The sequence below is a fragment of the Chrysochloris asiatica genome, unplaced genomic scaffold, assembly GCF_000296735.1.
Source record: "Chrysochloris asiatica unplaced genomic scaffold, ChrAsi1.0 scaffold00036, whole genome shotgun sequence".
Taxonomy (NCBI): domain Eukaryota; kingdom Metazoa; phylum Chordata; class Mammalia; order Afrosoricida; family Chrysochloridae; genus Chrysochloris; species Chrysochloris asiatica.
The window spans coordinates 21,193,247-21,214,830 of record NW_006408554.1 but is presented as its reverse complement, the minus strand read 5'-3'; the positions used below and the strand labels follow the sequence as shown (position 1 = coordinate 21,214,830).

The following is a 21,584-nucleotide window of genomic DNA, read 5'->3' as shown; positions in this document are numbered from 1 at the left end:
AGTAGACCAAGTGAAAAAGTAAATAAGAAAAAAATATATATAGAGAAACAAATGAGAACAAAAATCCAGCATACATAAACTTTGGGACACTTAAAAAACAGTGCTCAGAGGACAATTTATAGTAATAAATGTACATCTCCAGAAAGAAGAAAGAATCAAAATCAACACATTAACACAACATTGCCAACAATTTTAAAAAACCCAGCAGAGTAAACCTATAACTACCAAAAGAAAAAATACAATAAAGATTAGAGCCAAAATAAATTAAACACAAAACAGAAAAACTAAAAAACAATCAACAAGACAAGAAGCTGGTTCTTTGAAAGGATTAATAAAATTGACAAGCCATGGGAAAATCTAACAAAATAAAACATGGAGAAGACACAAATAATACACATAAGAAATCATATGGTAATGTCACAACAGAACCAATAGAAATAAAATGGATAATAACAGTATACTGTGAAGAATTGTACTCCAACAAATTTTAAAATCTAGAGGAAATGGATATTTTTAAAGAAAAACATAACCTACTTAAACTTACACAGAGTGAAGTAGAAAACTTGAACAGACATCTAACAAAATAAGAAATTGATCAGGTCAGCAAAAGACTCCCAACAACAAAAAAAGTCCATGCCCAGAGATGGCTTTACTTGTGAATTTTACCAACCATTCAGAGAAGAGCTGATACCACTTTTACTCAAACTATTCCCAAATATAGAAAAGGGTGTGAAACGTACTAACACATTTCATGAAGCGAGCATAAGCCTCATACCAGAACCAGGCAAAGATATCACTGAAAAAGAAAATGAGAGACCAATATCCCTCATGAACAAAAATGCAAAAATTCTCAAAAAAATTTTTAGCCAATAGAATTCAACATAAAAAAAAAAAAAATCATCAAGTGGAATTCATACAGAGATGCAAGGATGGTTCAATATTAGAAAAACAATCAACATAATCCACCACAAAAAATTTAAAAAGCAAAAGAACCACATGATCATATTCATTGATTCATTTGACAAAATTTAACACCCATTCCTGAAGAAAAACACTCAACAAAGTAGGAACTGAAGGGAAATTAATCAACATAATTAGGAAATATATATACAAGACCTACAGCAACATCACTCACAATGGGGAGAAACCAAAATTAATTCCTTTGCAAAAAGTAACCAGACAAGGATGCCTTATATCAGCACTCCTATTCAACACTGTGTTGGAAGTCTTAGACTATATGGCAAGAAAGGGAAATTAAAGGCATCCAAACTGGCAAAGAATTAAAACTCTATTTGCAGGTGATACGATCTTACACATAGAAAATCCCAAAGAGTCAGCAAGTAAATTATTAGAACTCATTGGAAGAGTCAGCAAAGTAGCAAGGTATAAAAGCAATATACAAAATTAAGTGGAATTCCTCTATACTACTAAAGTTCTGAAAAAGAAATTAGGACACCAATACCATTTAAAATAGCGACTCAAAGGATAAAATACTTAGTAATCAATTTAACCAGAGAAACAAAAGACCTATATACAGACAACTACAAAACACTACTACAAGAAACCAAGAGATGAACAAAAATAGAAGAATATACCATGCTCAAGGATAGGAAGACTTAACACTTGTGAAAATTTCAATAATATCCAATGCAATCAACAGATATAACACACTCCCAATCCAAATTCCAACAATAATCTTTAGAGAGATGGAAAAAATGATCACAAACTTCTTATTGAAAGGAAAGAGACATCAGAAGTACTGCTTAAGAAGAAGAACCAAGCTGGAGGCCTCTCACTCCCCTGAGCTCAATATTTACTACACAGCCACAGTAGTAAAAACAGCCTGGTACTGGTTGGTGGCTCAAGCTCACCAGCTGTTCCTTGGAAACCCTATACAGGGTTGTTATGGGTCGGAACCGACTCGATGGCACTGCGCAACAACAACAATGGGTACAATGAAAGATACATAAATCAGTACAACAGAATTGAGTCCAGAAGTAAACCCATTAACATAGAGTTAACTGATCTTTGCCAAAGAGCCAAACACATTAAATGGGGTAAGAGATAGTCTCTTCAACAAATGTTGCTAGCCAAATTGGAAATCAATTTGCAAAAGAATGAAATAAAACCCTTATCTCACACCATATACAAAAACAAACTCTACATGGACCAGAGACCTAAATGTAAAACCTAGAATTATAAAGGTTATCAATGAAAAATATGGACAAATTTAGGGGCTCTAATACATGGCATATACACACTATCAAGCTTTGCAAAATACACACAAACTGTCGAAGACAAAATAGATGACTTGGACTTAACAAAAAATTAGAAACTTATGTCCATCAAAATATTTCACCAAAAGAGTAAAAAGAGAGTTGTCAGACTGGGAAAATTATTTTTGCAATAACCTATCAGACAAGGGACTTATCTCTAAGATTTATAGAAAAACAACACTTATACAAGAAAAAGACAAACAACCCAACTAAAAAGTGGGAATAGACTTGAACAAACACTTTACCAAAGAAGGAATTCAGGAAGCCAACAAACATATGAAGAAATGTTCACAATTAGCCATTGTTGTTGTTATTAAGCGCTGTCAAGTCGATTCCGACTCATAGCAACCCTGTAAAGGGTTTCTAAGGAGCAGCTGGTGTTTGGAACAGCCAACATTGTGGTCTACATTATCCTGAAGTGCCACATTAGCCATTGTTGTTAGTTCTGGCTAACAGCAACCCTGTTTCCAAGGAGTGGCTGGTAAGCTTGAACCACCGACCTTGCAGTTCAAACTGACTTTGCAATCCAGCGCATTATCCCACAGCTCCACACCAGGGCTCCACATTAGGCGTTGTTGTTGTTAAGTGCCACCGAGTTGATTCTGACCCATAGCCATGAGAAGCAAACCAAAACAACAATGAGATATCATCTCACACCAGGATTAACAGAGATGATGACGTGGAGTGATGAAGCGGCTGGGGACTTTGGACCCAGAGAGGGAAAGGGACTGTGGGCCGAAAATGGGAGGGGTAGGGGAGGAGGGGAGGGGGAAGTGAAGGGGGCGGGCTTCTAGGATATACCCTTTGGTTGGTTGATGATGCATGGAGGGGATTGGAACCATGGCAATGAGATGATATATGATGGAATGAATGTAAAACTAAAGTTCTCTCATGTAAACTACCATATAATCCACAATAAAACATTAAAAAAAAAAAGGGGGGGCTATAGTGATACAAAATGGCTGGCTTATAAGCTTTCATGAGTGTGCTTAGTAAAGAACGAGTGGGCAAGGTAGAATCCCCACTTAATAGTTTTCCTCTTCTCCAGATGGATCTGGTGAAAGGTGATGGGGGGGTGATGCTCATAGGATTTCATGATTCAATTGTAATTGCTTGCAGTATTATGATGGTCAGAACTGTAATTGTAGAAGATATGTAACTTAAAAGGGAGAATAGTTCATTGTTCAATTCAGGAGCAGACAATCCCATGACCATCAAGGAAGAGCATGAGTGGACCATGAGATCCCTACCTAGAAAAGTTGTGACCACACAGACAGTGGCAGAGGTGAAGACAGGAGAGACAGAGCAGGTGTGGGCTCTAGGCCCATGGATTGAGTAAGGATGTGTGCCTGAGGGCAAGAGGAATATACCATTATGGCATTTAAATGTATATATGTTTTTTGTTTTGTTATGTGTACATCAAATATTTTTGCTTTGTTCATTTGTGAAATATAAGATGTAAAAGGAAAGGCACAGGGCGGAAGTAGGGTAACTGTTGTTGCAGGGAGGAGATTGTAATCATTGAGATGAAACCAGCATACAATTTTTTGAATGTAAAGTTGACGATATTGTCTATTAACCTTGACTCAATTCACAATAAAAAGTTTTAAAAAATTGAAAGAAACCAAGTAAGATTACACATGACAGCAAATGCAGTGTACATTTGCCGCTTCTTGTTGTTAGGTGCAGTTGAGCCCATACCGACTCATAGCGACCTTATGTAAAACAGAACAAAACACTGCTCTATCCAGTGCCAACCTCACAATTGTAGCTACACTTGAGCTCACTGCTGCTGCCACTGTGCCAGTCCATCTCATTGGGGGTCTTCCCACTACCATTAGGTCAGCAGCTCAAGCCTCTAAGTCGCTCTGTAGGAGAAAGATGAGGCTGTCTGTTCCCATAAAGATTTTCAGTAACTCAGAAATACTATACAAGGTTGCTATGAGTCAGAATTGACTCAGTGGCATTAGGTTTGGTTTTGACTTTGAGTCATATAGTATTTGGTCAAGAAAGGATTTCCTTGAATCTGAATTGAGAAAATGAGATCTGGCTTTTATTGTTGATTTCATAAGTAAACATGTAGAAAATAGCATGTGGATTACATGTAAAAATGTGACTTTTTTTTTTTTTTCAATATATGAGAAAATCCAACTAAGGATTTAAACACCATAGTGACTTCTTCATATCCAGTGATATTTTTATCACATACTCACTCCATGAGTTTCCAAAACTCATATATTTCAAGACAATATTTTAACTTTATTGTGATTTATTTTCTGTATCATCAATGCCTTCTGTTAAATTTATCTTCAGAAAATACTTAAGGCGTACTTTTATTTTCAACTTAACATGGTTTGGCCTAACCGATTCCACAATTCATTGCTTTTTTTTCAGAATGTAACCACCAAAGCCATATATACCAGGCCTATTAAGGAGAAAAAGCATTACTATCCAACTGGGTCCTCTAAATTTCAAAACCACAAGAATTTCATATATATTTATCAACATTTGATCTCCATTGTTTGCTTTTCTAAAACTGTCTACAGGTAAGTAACACTGAAATAAATGTATCAATATTTATAAGTACTCCAGACTAATTTTCCTTATGAATTTTCTAACAAAACATATATCAGTCAAACTAATCCATTCTGTAATCAGTTACTCAAATTTGAAGTATGATAAATTCTTTTAAAAGGAGAAGTTTACATTATAAATTTTCTCTAATTTTATACTCAAAGGACTTAAATATCACTGAGCTTCCTAATGTTCATGTTCCAAACTACTGTAATGTCACACATAATATTTAAAGTAACATCAAATGTCATTACTTTAAAATACCACATAAAAACATTTCTAACATTACCCATTCTGAAAATGAATTGCTAAACAATTAAAATCATTAAATCATAAAACTGACCTAACAGGACAAGCACTTTCTTTTTATAAGAATTTATTATATATGATTATTTTAAGGTGTTACCTGCTAGCCTTTGAAACAAACATCTAAGGCAATCTTATAATTCAATTAAAAGTTAATATCACACACTCTGAACAACCTTAGATACTTTACAAAATGAAGGAAAAATTGCTTCAAAACTAATTCGAGTGGTTTCGTAATAATTGCCTCCTATAATCAACCAGTATGTCTTAGATTGACACATACATACATTTGATTGTGACATGCAAAATGGATCCTGTTTTGAAAACTAGTTATCTAGCATGCAAACTTCTACAGAGATACATAATCCCCCAAACAAGAGGAGAAATAAACATTCCAGGGTCAACTCAGAGAACAGATTTAGGGGAGAAAACACTTTCACAATTGTGGGTAAGGGGAAAGGAAAGAGAACAGAGATCAAGACGCCCAGATTCTCAGTCACCAAGAGAAATAACTGAGAAGCACTTAGATGGCTACAAGCTTCCATGTATGACATGTTTCAAAATGGAAAAAGTTATTGGGAAACTGATTCCAACCATCACTGACCACAGATTTTTATACAGTGTCAATATAACTCTAATCTTCAATCATTTAAAAAAAATTTAAGAATGTATTTCAAGATAATAATTTCAAAAAATTATGCATGCACTGCTAACGTGAATTGTGTATGTTCCCTATGTGTCATTTTAAACATTTTTAGTAACCTGAAGTAGAACAGCCATGTGGAAATTAATGTTAGGACAATTTTTCACTGACTTAAATAAACTATTGATCAAAAACATGTAGCCTAAAATTTAACTTCAAATAAGTCTGACAAGAACATGTCAGAGGTATGTTTGAGAAATTTGTCTTTGTGCTATAAAACCTAATTTGGTATTTTGAATATCATAGTTTCCTTTCTGAAGTGAAGCATGCCACAAGTGATTAAGCTTGCCAAAAATAAAGGAGATTTTACCTAAAAATCCTGCTATTTTCTTCAGTGAATCCATATGAGAAAGTAATAGCTTTAACAAAGTAGTATAGTCAGTCCTTTGAAGTGAAAACAGTGATGTAAATCCTTAAGTCACTTTGGTAAAAGCAGAACATAAATGAACTTTCAACTTCAGAATGATGTATTTACTAAAGCAGATGCACCATGGAATGGAATAAAATTAACACTACTTAGTATTAAAAAGCCTTTCTTAGAGGAGAAATGTTTCAAATTAGTCCAACTAGTTAACCTGAAGCATCACAGGAAAAGAAAACAGAAAAAATGGAATGTATATTTAGGTAACTTGTAATCTATAATTAGAGAATTTCTAAGGATTGAAAAATCTTTTTACTAATGTTTCTGGTGAAGTCAAATTCAAAATACAATTTCTAGTATTCCAACATCTTCAAAAAAAAAAAAGTAGGTTAATTTATTCTTTGAATTATTCTGAAATTTTCCAATTCACAAGAATACAAAGCAGTATAAATAATAAAAGGTGTGTATAGATGAAAAGTGATGCAATTTTTATTTTTGCTACCTATGAAATGTACTGTATATATATGTTACATCAATGTAATAAAAATGACACCATCTCCGAAACACTTTCCACATTTTATTTACATTTTAAGACTAACTTTCATCTCAAAATCACATATCCATACACCTATTTTTTTGTAGTTGCTATTGTTGGTTTTACTTAAACTTAAATGCATGGTTAAACAAAGACTGTAAACAAATATTTACCTTGTCTGTTACATAGAACACACAGAAACGGCTTTTAACAGAAATTCATCAACTCCCCCCACCCTTTTTCTTCTTATAAATACAGGTATCAAAACAATCCTGAACATATTGTTGATACTACTAGTAGTCAGCACCCACACTGCTTCAAAAATTAACACAATTGCAATAATATTCATTGTACCTGCTACTTTAAACAATTTAAACTGCAGCTCTTTCACTAAGCAAGATGAATAAAGCATGCCCTTGATGATTCCTCCTGGAGAATGGTTTTCAAAACACACATCCTTCCACAGAAATCTGACACTTTTCCAGTGAGCTTTCATCCTGTAAACTTGAAATTGATTGTGAGTACTCCAGGTTTATGCTTACATGACAGTGCCTGGGTAAAAGAAGTGCTGCACTTTTCCTCTGTGACCTGAAAACATAATGGGGTACATAGATAAGCGTATTCTTACAAACGTCTGGGTCATGTTTACCAGCTGGAATTCTTTGACTTAATGTGTGGATATTCTGCATTGTGATACTTAATCAAGACATTAACATGAGTAGAAGGTTGTTGATTTAAGACAAGTTTGAGATTCACTAAAATTAATTGTTGTACGTTTGTCCTTCTGGTGGCTGTGGAAGCTTCATATTTTCTTTGGACATCATTAGTCGTCTTAACTCCTGAAGTACAACTTTAATGCTATAGGAATTTTGCCATTTTGCTAACACTGGTATGCTCCGTGCATCTACCTGAAAGGGAGGAGGGAAAAGAGTAAAATTAACTACCAAGTATAAAGTAGAATGGCACCTAAATATTTAAACATACTTTAATAAGAAAGTTTTAAAAAATTCATGGCCTGGGAAGCTCATAAAAATTTATAACTTTTGTTTATCAAAATACCTTATTAAAAAAGTGAAAAACAAGCTACCAACTAGAACAATATCTTCAGAAACCATAAATAAGAATAACATAATCAAATAAATACAAAACTTCAACAAAAAGACAAAAAACTCAATCACAAAATAGGCAAAGGACTAGAACAGACATTTTACCAAAAAGGATATTCAAATGGCCACCAAACATAAAAAGATGCTCATCAGCCATCATAAATGCAAATCAAACCCACAATAAGCACTAGACTGGTAACCACAAGGTTGACAACTCAAACCCACCAACTACTCTCAGAAATCCTACACAGGGTTCACAGTGAGTCAAAAGTGGCTTGACAGCACACAACAACAATAGGATGACATACAAATAGATAAATAAATGTTGGCAAGGATGTGAGGAAATCGGATCCTTTCTTCATTGCTGGTGGGAATGCAAATGGTATATAGACATGGAAAAGTGTAGCAGGTCCTCAAAAAACTAAACAAGGAGCTTTTGCAGGATTCAGCAATTTCACTCCCAGATACACACCCCAAAGACATGAAAATAGACTCAAACAGATACTTGACACCAATGTTTATCACCGCACTACTCACAATAGTCAAAGGGTGGGACAACTAAAGGCCCATCAATAGATGAACTAATTAAAAAATGTAGTGAATACCTAGAAATACCTAAACACTACTTAGCCAGTAGGAGACATAAAGCCTTGATATATGCTAACCCGGATGGAGCTTAAAGACATTGGTGGTGGTGGTTTTGTGCCGTGAGGTCGGTTCCGACTCATAGCGACCCTGTACAGGGTTTCCGAGGCTGTAAATCTTTACGGGAGCAGAAGCCTCATCTTTCTCCTGCGCAACTGCTGGTAGTTTTGAACTGTTGACCTTGACAACTTGTAACCACTATGCTACCAGAGCTCATTATGCTGAGTGAAATAAGTCAATCACAAGAAGAAAACTAGTTATGATATCACATCTAAAAACACAGAAAAAGGCAAAGAGATACAGACCAAAGTTTATTCAGTAGTTAACAAGGGCAGGAGGGAATGGAAAAGAGGAGTTATTGTTAAGAAGCACTGAGTTTTGGCTTAGTGATAAAAAAAAATGAAATTCATTAAGGGTAGGGTCATACAACTGACTTTTTTTTTTTTTTTTTTTACAACTGACTATTTTAAATGACATCAGTAAGATGAAAACAATTTGAATTTATGAAAGTTGTATGATAGATATAGTCACAACAACAACAACAAAAGTAGTTGCTAAGGCAAAACAACTGGTCTTTTATTCACCTGTAGCAACAGAGGAGTCCTGGTGTGGTGATGTAAGATAAGCAAGCAACTGAGGACAAAGGGAAAGTCGGGTTTGATATTGTTGAATGCTGCTGAGTTGGTTTCGACACATAGTGACCCAGTCTAAATTCCATTACTTGTCAATGCAATCCTCTATTTTGGTCAAGCCTATCTCCTTCTGATCTAGTACCTTCCATTGCCTCTCCTATTGCTCCAACTCATATACACAGATATTATGCTAACTAAACCTTTGCTCCTACCACTTAAAATTGTGTGCAAAATCCAAGACCTGTAAGAAGTCTTACTACAGCCTTCCCTTCCAAATTCAGTACACACAAATCTTTCCCTATCTTAATTTCCAAAACGTTATATTAAAGCTTTTGTTATAAACTGCTTTTCAGTGTTTTAACAGTTGTTTCATTAAGAACCATAAACCAGAAAACTTCCAAATGTCTATTCTGTTTTCCAATAAATACTTAAAAGTTATGCTGGAAACAGTAAGGAGGAAGGGGCACACTCAATTAAAAAAGGTGTGAAAGAGTAGGAGGAAAAAGCATTCGTTTTAAAATCTGGACCATTAATCTAACTTCTGAAGAGGTACAAAATGGGAAACTACTATTGAGCACCTAGTATGTAATTGTAAAGAGCCCTGATGGTGCAACAGTGAAGCAATCCGCTGCTAATCAAAGGGTTAGTAGTTCAAACCTACCCAGCAGCTGTGCAGAACACAAGACTTGGTATTCTGCTCCTGTCAAGATGACAGCTTAGAAAACATCACAGGGCAGTTCTAGTCTATCACATGTGGTCACTGAGTGACAACAACAACAGTCACTGCATGACCTGTTTGTTGAGAAGACCGCAGAGTGACTGTTGCTGTTGTTAAGTGCCTTTGAGTCAGTTCCAACTCATAGTGACCCTGTATACGGTTTCTGAGGAGTGGCTGATGAGCTTGAACTACCGACCTTGTGGTTGAAACTGACTTTGCAGTCCAGGGCATTAACCTACAGTGCCATACCAGGACTCCAAAGGGTGAGCAGAAGTACCTATATATGAATTATTTTGACTTGCCTTTTACTGCAGAAATGAACAAGCTGATCTTAACATTCAAATGGAAATTCACAGGACCCAGAATAACTAAAACAATCTAGAAAATTAACAAAAAGGGAGGAACACATTTTCCAATTGTAAAACTTACTACAAGTTTTATAGTAAGAGGCAACAAGATGGCGAACTAGGCAGAAAGGCTGTACGGTCTCCTTATAAAAAAGATAAGGTAAACCAACTGAAATAGATGCAGATTTCAATCCTGGAACCCTGAGTTTCAGATGAAGGGACAGAGAAGTGGACTGAATGCTTACTAAGAGAGAGAGCTGAACAATGGTAAAAAAAAAAAAAAAAAGGAGACAGACTGGTGACCTGTGCTGGTGACCAGGTGTGGCATGGTCATTTTAAGCTTTTGTGAGCAGCTTCAGAGGCAAGAAACATATTGGTATTGCAGATATATACCCACAGCTTGAGGAGGTAAAGGTGTGATGTTTTTCTTCTTCCCCACACTTTGCTAGTGACCAGAGGTGAGAGGAGCCCCAACATGTGTACACCCCCTGGGAAGCTCTAACACGCCCAGCAACTGGGAGCTGCAAGTAGGTGAGTGCCATACTTAGGAGCCTCATTAAAGAATGGGGGAGCTATCTGTATTCATCCTGCTTGGGAAGGTCCGGTGCCAGATCTGCAGAGCTGGCCTAAGCCAGCCCTGGACTAGCCCTCACTAGGAGAAGCAGCTGAACAGACATGTGGGGGATAAAAACCAGAAAGGAAATAGTTGGCCAGTTGCTGTGTGGTCACCTTGAATTTATGCAGGCAAGAGGGCAGAGACATACTGCTCATTGGAGGAGAGAAAGATATGAAATTTTTTCTTGTACCCCATTTTACCCTGGTGACCATAGGTGTGGTCAGCCCCCACCTGCATACACTCCAAGCTAATGCTCTTAGGGCAGTCAGAGCCACATCAAAGGGAGTTGGGAACTAGCAGCACTAACCCCTGCACCTGGAATTAGGAATGGCTTGCTCTAGACCTGCAGAGCTATTTCTGGCCAGCCCTGAACTAGCAGGTCCTCTCACCCAAGGCTGCCATGATCCCCAAAAACCTTTGTGGTCTACATAAATTACTTCCAGGGTACCCAGAACAGACAACACCTAGCCCTATAGGAATGCCATCTAGGATTAATACTGTTACCTTCTCATCCCTTGCCCACCCATGATATGAGGTCCTTGGCTAGCAGGAGACCCAAGAATTTTCTCATCTCTGGGTCTAGCACCTGCTTTGTTTTTTTTTCTTTCATGGTTTTTGTTTATTCTTCCATCCTCTTCTTCCTCTCTCATGCTTTCTATTATTTCTATTATCTCTGTTTTACTTTTCATCTTCTTTTTTTGGTATCTACCCCTTTAACTCATTCTTATTCGTATGTTGTTGTTGTTGTTTCTCTTTGATTGTTGTAATCTTTTCCTTCTTGTTACCTACTTTTCCCTCTTTATCTGCTATTGTTTGCTTGTTTGTTTTCCTTTTCTCTAGTGTGTGCATTTTCTTTTCTTGTATCACCCAAAATAAGGCAGCAACCATGTCCACACCATCCAGTACACCCAGACATCTACAACCCCACCCACTGGGGAGAAGCCAATACCATCTGTTACACACCAGATCAATGACAACAGCCAACAGCAGCTAAATCCATCCTGAACTGAACTGCAAGTACAACACACAGAAATGATGCACAAGATCAGCCCCTAAACACATGCACCAATATGTAGTTGGTGAGTATCTAAAAATACACTAACATAAAATCATCAAATGTCACACCACAATGTCTTGAAAGCAACAGACCATTTCTGCTCACATGAAGAAACAAGACAGAGTGTCTCAAACAAGTGACTGGCAGAGCTAGAAAACATTTTTTTAAGGATAAAAGGGCATTAAAATGAAATGAAAGAGAATGATATTTAGGTACCTCCAAATGATTGACAGAAACATCAAGGAAAGTAAGGAAGAAAAAATCAGGAAAGCACAACAGGATCAAGCAAAATAGATAAAAGATGGAGACAATACAAAATCTGCAAATAAAAATCCAGACAATTAATACTAAGATTTCAGAACTGGGTAATACATTGAAAGGGCACAGGAGTAGATTTGGATAAATGGAATCCTGAATTAGTGAGTCACAGTGAGTCGGAACCGAGTCGATGGCACTCAACAAGAAGGAAGTCCTGGTGTGGCTCTGTGGGTTAATGCACTGGACTGCAAAGTTGGTTTGAACCGCAGTCAGTAGCTCAAGCTCACCAGCCATTTCTCAGAAACCCTATACAAGGTTGCTAGGAATCGAAACTGACTTAATGACACTTAATAGGAACAACAACAACAACATTATACATCTATCAATAATAGTAATATAGAATAATAATCAGAAACACCTCATAACATAAATGAATCTGGAAGACATTATATGCTGAGTGAAACCACTCAATCACAAAAGAGCAAATATTGTATGAGACCATTATCATAAAAACTTAAGGTTTTCATACTAAAAGCAACAATATTTGATGGTTACCAGGTGTAGGAGGGAAGGGAGAGTAGTAATTCATTGGCTAGAGGGTAGACACATGTTGACTCTGTGTCAGGGAGAGAAATATACAAAAAGGGGGAGAATAATATATAAGAAGAGGGAGGTTGGCAGAAGAATGATGAAGATAGATGAAGACACAGGGCAGTATATGTGGGATAAAGGGGATAGAGGTAGATAATAATATACACAAAACCTTGGAACAACAATGTCCTGTGTATTGATACATGGATTGAGACATAGGTTGAATGGGTAAGGGAGAAAGAGTGGGACATATAATTACAGCAGCAGAACACTTTCAGATATAGTGTCAGACGATGAAAACATTATGAAAAGCAATCAAACACTGTCAGACATAGTGCAAAAAGATGTGCCCCTCAGGTTGGAAGTCACTGCAAGAACAACGGGGGAAGAGCTGCCTCCTCAGAGCTGAAATTTTCAGAATGAAGTCAATCGAGCAAAACTTTGGGGACATTCATTTGTTGATGGGGCACAACTCAAAACTGAGGAGAAACAGCTGCAAACATCCATTAATAACTGGAACATGGAAGGTACAAAGAATGAATCTAGGAAAATTGGAAATTGTCAAAAATGAAATAGAACGTATAAAGACCAATATCCCAAGCATTAGTTAGCTGAAATGGACTGCTATTGGACATTTTGAATGTTACAGTCATATGGTTTACTATGCCGGGAATGACAAATTGAAGAGGAATAGTGTTACATTCACTGTCAAACAGAACATGTCAAGATCTTGAAGTACAGTGCTGTCTATGATAGGATAATATCCATATGCACAAAAGGAAGACCAGAACTCCTAGTGTGGCACTACAGGTAGGATAAAACTACAAGGTCAGCAGTTCAAATCCACCCCACTGCTCCTTAGAAACCCTATAAAGGATCACAATGAGTCAGAATCGACTCGACAGCACTTAACAACAAAAGACTGACTAGTAAACACCACTATCATTCAAATGTACACATCAACTACTAAAACCAGTGATGATGAAATTGAAGAAGGAGCTCTGGTAGCGTAGTGGTTACGAATCAGGCTGCAAACTTTTAAGGTCGCAGTTCGAAACTACCAGCTGTTCAGTGGGTGAAAGATGAGGCTTTCTGCTCCCATAAAGATTTACAGCCTCGGAAATCCTGTACAGGGTCGCTATGCGTCGTAACTGACTCCATGGCATATAACCACCACTACCACCACTATCTTCTGTCTGAAATTGATCAAACATGCAATCAAGATGCAGTAATAATTACTAGTGATGGAAAACCTGGCCTTGGTGATAGAAATGATGCCAGAGATCACACGGCAGAATTTTACAAGACCAATGACTAATTCATTGCAAATACCTTTTTTAAAACAACATTAAGACAATGAAACAGAATCCTGGGGTGGTACTGTAGGATAAGTACTGGACTGTTACAGGGTCAGTGGTTCAAACTCACCAGCTGCTCCTAGAAAACCCTATACAGGTTTGCTGTAAGTAGGAACAGATTCAACAGCACTAAACAACAACGTACGCATGGACCTCACCAGGTGGGCAACACAGGAATCAAAGTGACTACACCTGTGGGAATAGATGGTGGAACTCCAAGTTCAATATCATCAGCCAAAACAAGGCCAGGGGCTGACTGTGGAACAGACCATCAATTGCTCATATGCATGTTCAGGCAGAAGCTGAAGAAAAATAAAACAAGTTTTATGAGAGCTAAAATATAAAATCTTGAATATATCCCAAGTGAATTTAGAGATCACCTTAAAAACAAATTTGATGGATGAGGCACTAATGACCGAAGACCAGAAGAGGTGTAAGATGAAAACAAGAACATCAAACAGGAAGAAAGTAAAAGGTCATTAAAATGGGAAAACAAGAATTGACTAAAATGGGTATCAGAGGAGACTCTGAAACTTGCTCTCCAGCATAAAGAATATTCATAGTAGCATTATTCACAATGGTCAAAAGTAGACTCAACATAAATGTACCACCTGATGAATAAACAAAATAGGATCTATTCATACATGGATTATTTTTATTTTTCAACAATAAGAATAACTGATTCATACTTCAGCATGATTAACCTTGAAAACATTATGCTAAGTGTAAGATGATAGTTTCAAAAGAACACACAGTGTATGATTCCATGAAATTTCAAGACTAGGTGAATCTAAGAGACAGAAAGTAGATAAGTGCTTGCCTGAGGAGGTGGAAGTGTGTGCTACAGCTAGATGTAAGATTTCTTTCTTTAAAAACCCCACTGATGTGAAGTCGATTCGGAATCACAGTGACCTCATAGGACAGAGTAGAACTGCCAAATAGGGTTTACAAAGTTGTAAATCTTTACAAAAGCAAAGTACCACATCTGGTGGGTACAAAAAGACCTTGTGGTTAACAGATGAGCAATTTAACCCTGTGCACCAGAAATCCTCTTCCTTTAAAGGGATAAAAAAATGTTCTAAATTAAGATAGTGGTGATGGTTGTACAACCTTGTGAATATAGTAAAATAAAATTGAATATTTTAAATGAATATACTGACAGTATGTGGATTATACTATCTCAACAAAACTGCTTAAAAAAAGTTGTCACTAAAGAGGACATTCAGATGGCCTCCAAATATATGAAAAGCTGCCATCTAAAGTAAAAACCAGATTCACTGTCAATAGGGACATACACATCAAAACCATGAGAGACCATCTCACTTCACTAAGATGGCTAAGATTAAAAAAAGAAAGAAAATAAATTAATGTTAGTAAGAATGTGGGAAAACTGGATCCCTTATCCATTGTTGGTAAGTATGCAAAATGGTACAGTTATTGTACAAAACAGTGTACCAGTTCCTGAAAAAAAAAAAAAAAAAAACCCACTAAAATTAGAATGACCATTGTTGTTGTTGTTAAGTGCTGTAGAGTCAGTTTCGACTCATAGAGATTCTGTATGGTTTCCAAGGAGCGGATGGTGAGTTTGAACCACTGACCTTGTGGGCCATATAAGGTCTGCAATATCATTGCAATATCAACCACTGACTCTGTAAAGCAGGGGAGGGAACCTCTGACCTGCGGGCCATATAAGGTCTGCAATATCATTTGGTCTGGCCCTGTCAAAGCAACTGCAGTTCCAACCACCACCTTGTCATTAAGTGCTGTCTAGTAAGTTTCAACTCACAGAGACCCTGCATAGGGTTTCCAAGGAATGGCTGGTGAGTTAGAACCATGCACCTTGCAATTCAAATCGACCATGAGGTCCAGTGCTTTATACTACAGTGCCACACCAGGACTCCAGCAATCAAACTGTTGTTGTTAAGTGCTGTCCAGTTGTTTCAACCCATAGTGACCCTGTATAGGGCTTCTGAGGAACACCTGGTAAACTGCCTACCTTGTGGTTCAAACCGACTTTGCAGTTCAGCACATTAACCCACAGTGCCACAGGAGGACTCCAGTAATTACATTGTTGTTGTTGTTGTTAAGTGCCATCGAGTTGGTTCCAACCCAGAGCGACCCTGTATAGGGTTACCAAGGAGCAGCTGATGAGCTTGAACCCACCAACTTTACAGTTCAAACAGCTTTGTAGTCTGGCTCATTAACCCACTGTACCACACCAGGACTCCAGTAATCACATTAGGGGTGAGTTAATTAAATGTTTGACCAATATAGCAGGCTGAATTTTAAGTTGCCTCATCTTTCTCCCCGGGAGTGGTTGGTGGGCTTTGTGGTTTGCAGTTCAGTGTGTGTCATATGGAGCCACCATGCTCCCTTGTCTTAAATGTAATCATTTCTATATTTTCTCCAACAACAAAAAAAAGTCCAATAAATGGATTTCAGAAAGAAAAAAAATTCTACAGTTTTGCCTAACAACCTGGTCTTTGGAACCTAGCCATGACAATTAGTGAGAAGTAGGTGTATACCCCAAAGACATGAAAGTAGAGACTCAAGGAAAGTTCTACACCAATGTTCATCACAACACTATTCACAACAGTCAAAAGGCGCAAACCACCTAAATGAATGAGAAACAAAACGTAGTGCATACATAGAATGGAATACTACTAAGTCAGTAGGAGAAATGACATGTTTTCACATGGTACAATATGGATGGAGATTGAAGACATTTTGCTGAGCGAAATAAGTCAATCACAACAGGAAAAATATTACATGATCTCACTTATGTAAAAAGTCAGAATCCTGGTGTATAAAAACAAACACCTGATAAGATTTGGTTCCTTGGTTTGGAGGTTTAGGGTCATGATTTCATGAGACCTAATAATGTATTCAATGCTTCTATTCCACCTCCTAGTTCACTGCACAGTATCTAGTGTCTTAAAAGCTTGCAAGTAGTCATCCAAGGCACAATAAGTGGTCTTTATGTATTAACCTGTGGCAACAGAGGAAGAAGGACTAGAAGGAAGAAATGGAATGTGTAGCTATTTGCTTCCACGCACAATTGCCTTTTCTACCAGGAGAGCAGAAGAACTGCCTACTGGACAGCTACAACTATTGATTGGACAATTTGACCAAAGATGCTGTAATAGAATCCTGATCTAATGGGGGAAAATTCAGAGAAGAATTTCAAATCCCCATGGAATCTAGCTTTTCTGGAACCATGGAGGCTAGATGAGCCTCTGAATTTATTGCCCTGAAGTAACCTTTAAACCTTGAACCAAAAATATCCCAGATGTCTTCTTAAAACCAAACAACTGTTTATTGTAATTATTTTTAAAATATCTGCCTTGAGCACTACACGCTCTTTTAAGAACTATCTGTATCGGATCAAATTTGAAAAAAAACAACAAAAAAAGGTTAAGAACCTTGGGGATAGTAAATTTATGTTAATTGGGAAGGAACAATTAAGCAAAATAGCGTGGATGATGGCTGCACAACCCAAAGAATGCAATCAATATCACTGAATTTACACATGTGTATATTTTGCTGTGTATAGTCTCAACGACCATAACAAAATTAATAAAATTTAAAATAGAAAACAAAAACAAAAACAAAAACCCGGCTGCTGTCAAGTTGATTCCAACTCATGGCAACCTCATATTCATCAGAGAAGAAGTGTGATCCAAAGAGTTTTTAATGGATGATTTTTTAGAAGCTCACTGTCAGTCAACAGGGTAGACACACACAACTGCAATTGTAGAAGATATAGAACTAAAAGGGAGGAGTAGCTAATCTACCAGTAACATGATTCCAGGAACATCAAGAAGGAAGAAGGAGCAGGAGATCCTAGCTAGAAAAACAGTGAAGACAGGGGCGATGGTAGAGATGGTCGCATGAAGAAACTGAGCAGTTGTGGGCTCTAGGCCTATGGACTGAGTAAGGCTGTGTGCCTGTGGATAGGCGGCTGGCTTGCAGAATATGCCCTCTGCAGAATTTAAATTGATATATATCTTTTGTTTTGTATGTATACGTCAAATATTTTTTCTTTGTTCACTTGTGAAACCTAAAAGGTAAATGGAGAGACACAGGGAGGAAGTAGGATAATGCTGTTGCAGGGAGGGGATTGTAATCACTGAGCTGAAACAAAGCAGATAATTGGTTGAATTGAATCTTGTCTACAAACTTTCACTCGATTCACAATAAAAAGTGTTCTTTAAAAAAAAAAAGGTAGACACATTAATTTAGGTGAAGGGAAAGACAAATACAGTAAGGGGAAGGTCAGCACAAAATGATCAAAGCAAAGCAAGACATGAGAAGGAGCACAAGAGCTAAAGGCAACAAAGGTATATACTACTACACACACAAGCCTGCAATAACAGTAACTGACAATAATCTACAAGTAGATACACAGACATTCTAAGTGACCATGGGTGGAAAGGCAAATGGTACTAGAGCCACTAATATATATATATTTTTTTCTACATACATATTTCTGTATGCTATAAATATATCAAAAAACATAACAGAGCATATAAGGAACAACGCTATGAAAACTTGTTGTTAAGTGCTGTTGAGTCAGTTCTGATTCATAGCAACCCTGTATAGGACCTCAAAGGCATCTTAGCCACAACCAAATACTTTGAGAGAATGAGTTCTGGGGGGCTCAGGACCAGACTCTCAGGAACACTAACGTCAAGTGGTAATAACAAAGACAATATTTTACATCCTACTTTGGTAAGTAGTGATGGGGGTATTAAGTTTGTGCATGGCCATCTAATATGCATCTATTGATCACTCACCATTTGGAGCAAAGAATGATGAAAATGACACAAAGAAAATGAACAAGGTAGGGCCAGCAGGAGTCTGGGACATAGGCAAATAAGTTATGTGGTAGAACTCAGATATAACTAATAATTAGAGAATAGCTTCCTTTACTTCCTTCAGACCAGTTGGTCTCATCCCTTTCCTTATAAGAAATAAAGTTGCTGCCTTATAAGTTGTCATTTAAGTCTACTGCTTTCATCTCCATGCATACTGCCTTGAAAGACAATGGGAGTGGATTAAAGCACCAGCCTGTGAAATGGGCGAAGGCTCCAAGTATAGACCCAAACACTAAGAATAAGTGAAATAAGGTAAGAAGTATGTGCTGGATCTGAAAGCAGACAGTGCAGGGAAGCAGGTAAACATACGGTGGCACAAACAACTGCAGAACAAGGAGGGAGCCAGTGAAGGGGAAGAAAACAATTCACTGGTCATGTTGGTTAAAGGCCCACAAGAAGCAAGACCTGTGGGGTGCTGGTTAGAGATGCCCCAGTCTTGACTGAGTGTGGGCCGGAACTGGATAGTTGACTGTGTCTGCCCAGAAGTGAACTAGATCCATGCCAGTGAACTGGGACTAGAGAAGCGCTTTCTCCTGTTTTCTTCACCATACCTTTCTGGTGACCAGGAGTGAGGATTTTCCCAACCCCCACCAAACTGGTGGCTGGGGACACCTAGCCAGTTGTCCTACATCTACCAGATTTGTTTAGGCTGCCTTCCCACTCCCTCACACTTGCCCCAGTGGCCAACCATCACACCAATTCCCATGTAGGTCAAGTCCTGTGCCCATGGAGTCCATAGGATGACAGAGCACGCTATCAGGGAACTCAAGATCTGTAGCTGTGGCCTCCACCATTAGAGGTGCACACATGCACAGACTATGTGCTGGCCTCCTGCCCCCCTCCTAAGAGATATGTGCACCTGGGACTATCAAAACAAGCAGTATTATTTCAACATCTTTTTGTATTTTGTGTGTTTTTTTGTGTGTTTTTTTTTGGGGGGGGGGCTTTGTTTTTTCTCTCTCTTTTGTTTTTCCTTTACTTTTACTTCTACTTTACTGGTTTAATTTTTTTTCCTTCTTCCTCCCCTTCTTCCTTTATTTTTACCCATTTTTTTCTCATCCTTGCCCCTTTTCTCTTTCTTATTTTATTGTTGAACACAAAACTAATTTTTTTAACAACAAAAAAGTTAAAAACATTAAAATATATATAAACACTACTAAATTGTACAATTAAAAATAAAAATAACTTTAGAGAAGTACTTCTCTTACAAGTCATTGACACAATAAGAATTTTATCAAGTTACGATGTACAGTATTTTAAATATTTCTGTTAATGTTTTAAATAAGAAAGTAGCAACCCCATCAAATGATTTAAAACAATCTCCATAACTCAGCTACAGTTTACAAAGTAAGTGGAGAGAATAACAAGCTTTTTTCCAAAGCAGAAACAAACACTTCCAGCTGTAAATGGTAGTTAAATAAACTTAAGTGATTGCAAATCCTATGAAATGCAAACAGAGTGCACAAAAAACTTAGGGGGGGAAAAAGATGAAGGGGAGGGAAGAGGGAGCTATAAGCATGGGAACATAAATATCATGTCAGTACAAAATCTGTATCTTATCAGTTTATAATATACAATAACTTAAAAAATGTGAAAACTCACAGCCTAAAGTAGTGCAATCAATGCTTTACATCAACCACCCAGGAATAATTATACCAAACTGTAGTAAGTACATATAAGACAAAATTATTAAAGCAATACCCACTAACAACATCAACCAATTCTATGTGAAATATAATTCATGAAGTAGGACATGAACAGACAGACACTTCACCAAGGAAGACATTCAAGTAATCAACATATGAAGAAATGTTCAAAATCACTAGTCATTAGAGATGCATATTAAAATAACAGTGAGATATCACCTCATAACAGCATTAACAGGGAAATTAAAAAACAAAACAGAACAGAAAACAACAAATGCTGGCAAGGGTGTGGAGAGAATGGGACCCTCCAACATTGCTGGTGGGACTATAAAATAACTCTGAAAAACAGTATAGCGTATCCTCAGAAAGTTGGAAATAGAAACATCTTACGATCCAGCAAAAAAATCCACAAAATATATCCACACACACAAAAAGAACCAGAACACGAGTAAATATGTGCACACCATGTATCTACATCACACCATTCACAATGGCAAAAATATGGCAACAGTCTAAGAGCCCATCAATGGAAGAATGGGTAAAGAAACTGGTACATACACACTATGCCACCTTGAAACAACAAAGAAGCTGCAAATCACCTCATAACATGGACGAACCTTAAGGACATTATGCTGAATGAAATTAGTCACAAAAGGACAACTATTGCATAAGGCCATTATTGTAAAAGCTTAAGAAGATTTCCAATCTAAAAGAAAAAAATTTTGATGGTTACCAGGGGTGGGAGGGAGGGGCCAGTAATTCACGAGTTAGGGGAAGACACATGACAGTCTGGTGATGGGGAGGGCAATATACAAGGAGAGGGAGGGCAACAGGCACGAAGAGGGAGGGGCAGATAAGGAAGTTAGGGGTAGACTTAGGGAGGCATGTTGTTGTTAAGTACAGTGGAGTCGGTTCCGACTCATAGTAACCCTGCACAGGGTTTCCGAGGCTGTAAATCTTTATTGGAGCAGAACGCCT

At 37.4% G+C, this 21,584-nt stretch overlaps 1 protein-coding gene across 1 annotated transcript in view; it reads right to left on the bottom strand.

Annotated features, from left to right (window-relative positions):
- Positions 1-6,783: 6,783 nt before the first annotated feature.
- The window catches only part of LOC102812119 (ubiquitin-conjugating enzyme E2 variant 2-like), a 54,845-nt gene continuing 40,044 nt past the window's right edge, over positions 6,784-21,584 (bottom strand). Inside the window, exon 4 of the mRNA XM_006860065.1 lies at positions 6,784-7,663. Within this exon, the coding sequence (XP_006860127.1) occupies positions 7,517-7,663 (147 nt within the window). The 3' untranslated portion in view covers positions 6,784-7,516. The remainder of the gene's footprint in view (positions 7,664-21,584) is intronic.